Here is a 7,793-nt window from a genome sequence, read left to right on the forward strand (position 1 = left end):
TTCTGTGTGTTATATTATTTGGATGATGTGTGGCCTCCCCCCCCAAAATTACCACAATGACCATCTCTGCCTTTCTGAGTGCAACGGAAACATCTGAAAGCAGATGTCAAGTAGATGAAGTCATGTGCTCAGGAGGTTTGACTTTATTAAAGAGAGAGAGTTCAGATGACTGTGCATATATGACTCTGACTGTTCAGATGACTGTGTATATATGCAGTTGGTGTTTGAATGGCGAAGGGTGAAGTGATATGACCCTATCATGGAGACTCACTGTGCTTTAGGCTGGTTTCTCCTCTGTCTACTTTCAGGTAAGTGATGCACGATGGTAGCATCTCTTTTAGGCTGGTTATTTACTTGATAATAAGTGAATTCATAATTTACAATTGAAAGTATCTCTGTCCTCCTCTCCCTCCCTCTTTTCCAGTCAGTGAATGCATTGACCCAAAAGTCATTGGTATTGAGGGCGAGAATGTCACTCTGCCATGTAAATATAACACCATAAAGCAAGGTGTATCAGCCATATGCTGGGGGAGAGGAGCCATACCGAACTCTGGTTGTAACAAGGAAATAATCTCATCTGATGGCACTAAAGTGACATGGAGATCTTCGGTTAGATATCATTTATTCGGGGTGCTGAAGACAGGGGATGTCTCTCTCACAATCCTCAATGTCACTGAAAAAGACTCTGGACAATACGGCTGTCGTGTGCATGTTTACGGATTGTGGAATGATGAGAAACATCATGTCAACTTGAAAATTGAGAAAGGTAAGAAATGCACAACATGCTATGATATTCAGTAACTTGATGCTGTACAGGTGATCTTTGTCAGCCTAATGAGTGACATCATGATTTCTTAGCATCTATACTTTTCAAGCTGAGCAGTTAGTATTGTATTGCTTTCTGATTTCAGCACCTGTCCCGACAACATCGCAGGCTAATGTGACCATAACTCAACAGACCATGGACAACCACACACACTGTAAGGAACACAGCGCACAGAATAACATCAAGTCCATCAAAATCATACTTTTATATTGTTTATATTGCAGCATTATTCTTACATCTGAAAATAAAACCTGTCAATTCCTCACTGTGTAGGTCATGTGACCACAAATTCCATAGAGTATTCAGACACATCCACGCCAGTTTACAGCGAATCAATTTTGGTATGCATAGTTCCACACTACAAATTCTGGCAAATAAGAAATCCCACTGTGTGATCTGGTACTGTACTGAGATGTCGTTTTAACTGAATCTGTGATGTAACAGGAGCAGATGACAGGTCATAAGCTGCCTGTGATCCTGGTGTCCATTCTACTGGTTCTGACAGGGGTGGTGATTGTGTCTGTACTTGTCGTCTTGAGTAAGTACACACATCTCTACATTTGCCTGCATAATAAGTACTAATTCTCGTGAATATATCCCTAATGGTGTTGACAGTGTTACAAGAAGCAATAGTTTGCTATTTAAGTTTTTCTGAATACTCTAACACAGTCTTTGTTAACGTAATTACAGGAAAGCGATGGAAAACAATTGCTACGGTAGTCCAAATGTAAGTATGCTAATCATGACTGTATTTCTTCCAACTGACAAGAGTAGATTAAATACCACAATATGCCAATAGAATAACTGAGTCAAAGTGCAATGTCCCTCCATGAGACATGTCTGCCTAATTAGCAAAAACATTATGGCAACTGACCTGAGGTAATACTGAAACTTTGACTAATGAGACCCAAGAACACAACACTCTGAGGAAGTGAAACAACCGGGCTTCTTCTGAACACTCATGTGAACATCTTGTGAGCCATTGCTACTCTTGTCTGTGTCGTTAAGAAATATGACTTGAGATGACCTAACTGGCCAGTAGGTCATTGCTTTTAGAATCTAATAAACATTACACATACAGTATTCTCCAGGATGTGTCACGACCGGCCGTGATTGGGAGTCCCATAGTACGGCGCACAATTGGCCCAGCGTCGTCCGGGTTAGGGATTGCCCGGGGTAGGCCGTCATTGTAAATAAGAATTTGTTCTTAAGTTATGAACTGACTTTCCTAGTTAAATATAAGTTAAATAAATAAATTAAAATTGAAAAAAAATGCTCAATAGTCGCAATGCAGAGCAAAATAAGTATCTTAAATCAATACAAACTTTATTTGCTATGTCAGCTTGTACACTAAAGCTCAAACTTTTCTCAGCATTAATTCATCTAGATTGGTGAAATCACTAGAGTGGAACTAAGCAAAATATAATGCAGTCAATAATAGCATGCATGTCTCCCTTGGCTGTGTATTTACTGTTCTTTCCTTTATCAGACCAGAGCACTCTGGCAGCTCAGTCCTGTACAGCAACTCAGAGTCCAGCTTGGGTGTGCATACTCGAGAGATGGCGGTGGAGAACGTCTATCAAATAGATGACAACGAGAGAGACGACTATGAGGAGTGCCCCCGACAAAGCATGGCCACATCACCAAAGTCATGCTGTGTTTACAGGGCTGAGTCTGAACTTATAGGCTAATGATTCAACCGGACAAGACAAGCTACTATAAAATCAGATGCTTTTTGGTGATAAATGTAAAACTTTACTTGATTTTGTATTTTTGAAATGTTTGTTTGAAAGGAAAGGCTCGCTAGTATGGCTATCGATGTGTATTCAGCACTAACAGTGTAAGGTTCAATTACGATGACTGTGTTTTTTGTATGTAATAAAAGGTACAAAGAATGGCTCAAAAGCAATTACTTTTCTCTGAAGGAGCCTTTTCTGTCCCCTCCATCTCCTCTTAACCATGACATTTAGCTTCACCCATCTGCAACAGGAACCAGGCATAGAAAGGCAGCTAAATGAAAGGTCAAACATAACCACAGCTTTCTTCACACATTGTCTCCACCCAACTTTGCACTGTACTGTCTTATTCAAACCCAACCTGTTGCATGATAATGAATAAAAACTCTAACTTGAAACTCAAACATGTCTTATTATTGATTGGTTAGCACTGTTGTTCCACTTATACATTGTAATAAACTACTAAAAGCCCTAACAAAATCAATTTAAGGATTTTGGGCACTGGCCAGCCAAGCTATTACTAGCCTCAGGCTAGGGGATAGCTTTTAAAAAGTCCATCCCTGTGTGCAGATATGTACACTGTGTACCGTGAGAGATGAGCCTCCTAACCCATCAATGTAGTTTTTTTTTATGCTGGAAAATGCAGATGGAAATCCCATCAACAATGGGAGGAGTTTGACAGAAGGGTCAAAGTGACTCTGGCTGTCCAACCTGGAGATGTCACAGGCAGTGGCACCGAGAACACAGTTGCCCATTCAGATGCCCTGTCTCTGAGCCGTCCTGCCCGCGCCCAGCACAACGCAGTGTCGTGTGCACCCTCCACTCCTACATACTGGATATACAGAATGGCTGCTGGTTCTGGACCATCTTTCCTGCGTTGGATCCTTGTCCTCCTAACAGTCTCAGGCAAGGACATTTAATCTAAAACACTACAAATAATTGGAGGTTAGGCTATTGAGGGATTGGGTACGTTGATGTAGTTTCAATTGAATGTCCCCATAATTGGACTTAAACACCACAGAAAGGACAGCTCACTATTTGTGCCTTTGTTCACCTCTAAATTGTGACAAGCTCTCCAATGGCTTTGTTCTAGACATGTAGGTTGGAAGTGATGGTGTTTGCTGTCTGTAGCTACATTGACTAGGCCTAACTATTCAACGAGACATGGACGTTTTTGTACAATTAGGCTGTGTGTTAAGATGTTACTCTGAGTTCTTTAGCATTGCTGTGTATTAGCTTGTATTCCCACCAACATAGGCCTAACCCACAGTGCCTTCGGGAAAGTACTCAAGACCCCTTGACCTTTTCCCACGTTTTGTTTAATCCATTTTAGAATGAGGCTGTAACGTAACAAAATGTGGGAAAAGTCAAGGGGTCTGAATACTTTCCCGAATGCACTTTATATACTATTTAGAAGACTACCCTACTTTTACTTTAATTATAGCAACCGAGTTGAGGGGCCTATCTAGAAAGCTACAAAATATAGCCTTTTGACCATAACGTCAGGGCGACTATTGAGAAAGCTTCGTAGTTGACCTCAGGATGTTGACAACGTGTGTATGGAACTCCGGAACAAGGAAACAGCCTTGTCAAACCTGTGTTTCTTTCCCCCACTCAACAGCCAGGTGTTCGGTGTCGGTGTTCAAGGTGATGGAAGGTGCTACTGCGACATTGTCCTGTCAATATTCAGTGGGCCGTTTGGGTTTGAGCGGTGTGTGTTGGGGCCGAGAATGTGGCACGTTCTGGTGCAATAACATTCTCGTGCAGACAGACGAACATGGGATCATCTCCAAGGTTTCGGACAGATACAGAATGACAGGTGATGTCCTCGCGGGAGAAATGGACCTTGGAATTCTCGACGTCAAGCAGACGGACAGCGGGCCATACTGTTGCAGAGTGGACATAGACGGCATTTTCAACGACAAAAAAGTAATCCAAAACTTGAGGGTCATGAAAGGTAATTTGTGGCAAAATATTATTTTATGTCCCTATTTAAAATTCTTGAGCAAAAATGGGGATCGATGGACTTTCTAGTTTTCATTTGCTTTGTACAGCAGACTTACATTGTGAACTCAGAACTTTAGACCTAAAATGCAATTGACTCTCCTAATCCGTCTGTTATAAATGTGTGTTTTTTTGTTTTTAGCTGCTCCAGTAACCATTATGTCAACAACCACAGAAGCTAACCCTGCCACAGGTGAGTATATTGTAAAAAAATAAAAATAAAAATAAACTAATGTGATCCAGGTGTGTGTGTGTGTGTGTGTGTGTGTGTGTGTGTGTGTGTGTGTGTGTGTGTGTGGTGTGTGTGTGTGTGTGTGTGTGTGTGTGTGTGTGTGTGTGTGTGTGTGTGTGTGTGATGCATATTCGTTATCAGAGATGATATTAAAATGAATATTATTTCTGAGCAGATAATGACGGTGGTAATGATGATGACTCATGTGTGGTTAGTTGAAGTTGAGAAATCCTTACGAGATGGGGGAGAGGAAAGAGAAAGAGTCCTTTAAAGACAGGGAGGACGGGAAAATGGCGGAGGCAGATGTTCTGTTTGAATCAGATGGCGTGGAGAGGAGAGTGAGAAGACCTGGATCACAGTGGAGAATGCAAAAGGAAATAAGAGAATTAAAGTGGTAGTGGAATCTATTAAATCAAAACCAGGTTTGGAGTCTTTTTTTGGTTGGAATAAGGGTTTTGGATCCATGTTGTTCCCTGAGAGATCCGGTTGAAGTTAAAATCGTGGATGTGTTGGATGAGGTGGCGTCAATAAGAATAACAAGAAGTGGGCTTATTTCGTAGTTTTTTTGGCATTTCCATGGAACAGAAGGAGCGTGCTTCGCAACTCAAGAAGATGTCCGATTGGAATGTGTGTGGAACCTCGAAGCAGGGCGCCTATCAAGGGTGTTATCTCTGGGGTGGGGCTAGAAGTAAATGCAAAGGATATACGTGACGAATTGGATCAACTGGTTGGTGCACACCTGCTGACCCACATGTTGGATGGAGTGAGGAAGACCACTCCATCCATTCTATTGTTTTTTTGATGAAGAGTCTCTTCCTTCTCACATGTATTTGGGTCATACGAGATTACCTGCGAGAGCCTTCGTACCCAAACACATGCATGTGTGATGAATGTAAATGACTCGGCCACGTGCCAAGTGTATATGCAGACAGGAGGAGTATTTTAATGCCAGCTGAGCCTAAACGCTGCAATTGTGGCGGGGAACATGCATGCGGATTCCTGAAGTACCCTGTTAGGCTGAAGGAGACAGAGGTGGCAATAACAAGGGCTGTCCAGCAATTCTCCTATCCAGAGGCGGTGAGAAGAGTGGAAGAAAGGAGGGATGTTGAAGAAGTTAACGGTAGCAGGAGGAGAGACACCTTGATACTATTCCTTCTCAACAGAGGGATCCCGATGTGTTGCATGTTAGGAAGGTGGACTTTATAGCGTTTATTACTGTGGTTGTCAACTGCACAGCACAAACAGAGAGGAAAGTGGAAACACAAGAGGAAGCAGGTGTAGTCTGTGATAACATTCCAAAGAAGAAGAAGGTGCCGACTTAAACATTTACCCCTCATTCACACATCAGTGGTACAACGTCAATTATTAAACTACTTTGCCTCCCACAGTTCCAGGATGTGGTTATTCATCAAAGGGAGTCAAATGTGCTAACCATTGTGCCTTACAAACATTCACTTTCAAAATGACTATGAGGAGACCCCTTCTCAGAGAGAGTAGTCTCAGACCACAATTCTAACTCCATTTCTAGGGCTGATTGATCACTGAAAGAGCCTCATCTCAAACATAACCTTGATGAAACAGGGTGTGCTGTCTGGCTGTGCAGTGATATCTTGAATCCCATTGTGTTGCTCAGTGCAAGTGCAGCAGACCTCATGGGAAACCACAAACTAGCGTTGAAATGACAGCTCTCATTTCAGGAGCATCAAGCAGCAGTGGTTGATGATGTCATGATTTCCTGAGAAGTGATGGGGAAGAGATGACTTGCTTGTGCCATCATCATCGCCATTGTGTCGTTTCTCCCTTTGTAGACCACTGGAAAGCTGTTGAGTCGTCACACATAGCCATTCCAAGACAGAACACCAGTGTTTTGCATTCTGTAACACTGGTGAGTAAACTGTATACCGTAACACCACCGGCATATAATCACCCCTTACTCAGCGTTATGGAAGACTATGAGAGACAAAATAAGCCCCCATGTGTTTAACCCGCTCGCTTCTCTCTCTCTGTGCTCTGGAACCAGGTGGATGACCCTTTCCCCAGCCTCTCTCTCCAGATCAACATCCCGGTGCTCTCTCTCTCCCTCAGTCTACTCCTACTCATAGTGGGGGCATTGGTCATACTGGGGTTCAAACGTATGTGCCACAAACTCACATCCTCTGTAGAAAAGCCCAGTGTGCCAATGATCACTTATTCAGACATCTTGCTGTGATGTGAAATGTTTGCCCATGTAAAAGTGCATTGCCACTAACTAAGTAAGAGTAAGCATTTCATTGAACCATGTACAGTACGCTGTATGTATCCTCCTGTGCATATGGCTAATAAACGTGGATTTGACTTTATGTTGATTTGCACTATTTATTTTCTTCTCGTGAGGGATGCACAGAAGAGCTCTAAAGGCAGGCTGGTAAGCAAACACGTGATAAGCGTAACAGACATGCAAACATATTGAACACAAAACATAAGCAATAATTGTCTTGGTAAATGTTTATGTTTTGTGTGCAATATGTTTTACATGTCTGGTATACTTATGTGTACAGGAATGTACTGCACTAGGTTACAGTTAAACCTGTCTATGATCAGCGTGTGATGATGTTGTGCAGCTTCCCTAGTTTGTCAGCCAAGGAGCCGCCCAACATCATCTATGAGATTCGCATGAGGAGATCTGTGGAAGAGAACATCTGTACTCTGGACTAGGGAGGAGGGACCTATTCCCGATATAGTGCACTACTTTTGACCAGGACTCTGGTCAAATGTAGTGCCAAATACAGTATGTAAGAAACAGGGTGCTTTTTGGGACGCAACCACTGTGACACACAGACATCAGACTGGCTGTCCTCACATCTTCATGTTAACTTCATGTTAATCGCCTGAAACCTGCCTCACAATGAACACCTATCTCAAAGGCTCTATTTTCACCTACTGAGGGAACTGTTGTACAGGGAGACACCTTGAAGGATGATTCAAACTAATGAAAAAGAGTTTGGGTCCCCCCCCA

General features: G+C 42.5%; 1 protein-coding gene and 1 pseudogene across 1 annotated transcript; both read left to right on the forward strand.

The window, feature by feature from the left end:
- Positions 1-186: 186 nt before the first annotated feature.
- Positions 187-2,966, forward strand: LOC115105226 (T-cell immunoglobulin and mucin domain-containing protein 4-like). The gene is made up of 7 exons (XM_029626991.2): positions 187-308; positions 425-766; positions 912-980; positions 1,100-1,167; positions 1,271-1,364; positions 1,517-1,553; positions 2,316-2,966. The coding sequence occupies exons 1-7, from the start codon at positions 260-262 to the stop codon at positions 2,515-2,517; spliced, it is 861 nt and encodes a 286-aa protein (XP_029482851.2). The 5' UTR covers positions 187-259; the 3' UTR covers positions 2,518-2,966.
- Positions 2,967-3,279: 313 nt separating this feature from the next.
- LOC115105229 (hepatitis A virus cellular receptor 1 homolog) lies at positions 3,280-7,230 on the forward strand (annotated as a pseudogene).
- The last annotated feature ends 563 nt before the right edge of the window (positions 7,231-7,793 follow it).

This window comes from Oncorhynchus nerka, linkage group LG22 (genome assembly GCF_034236695.1).
Source record: "Oncorhynchus nerka isolate Pitt River linkage group LG22, Oner_Uvic_2.0, whole genome shotgun sequence".
NCBI lineage: Eukaryota > Metazoa > Chordata > Actinopteri > Salmoniformes > Salmonidae > Oncorhynchus > Oncorhynchus nerka.

What these genes read in the sequence shown, in the direction of transcription:
- LOC115105226 (XM_029626991.2), top strand. Translation starts at nt 260, where the DNA reads ATGGAGACTCACTGTGCTTTAGGCTGGTTTCTCCTCTGTCTACTTTCA. An exon ending in CAACTTGAAAATTGAGAAAG is followed by an intron (nt 767 to 911) that starts GTAAGAAATGCA and finishes TTCTGATTTCAG; the next exon opens with CACCTGTCCCGACAACATCG. An exon ending in CATGGACAACCACACACACT is followed by an intron (nt 981 to 1,099) that starts GTAAGGAACACA and finishes CTCACTGTGTAG; the next exon opens with GTCATGTGACCACAAATTCC.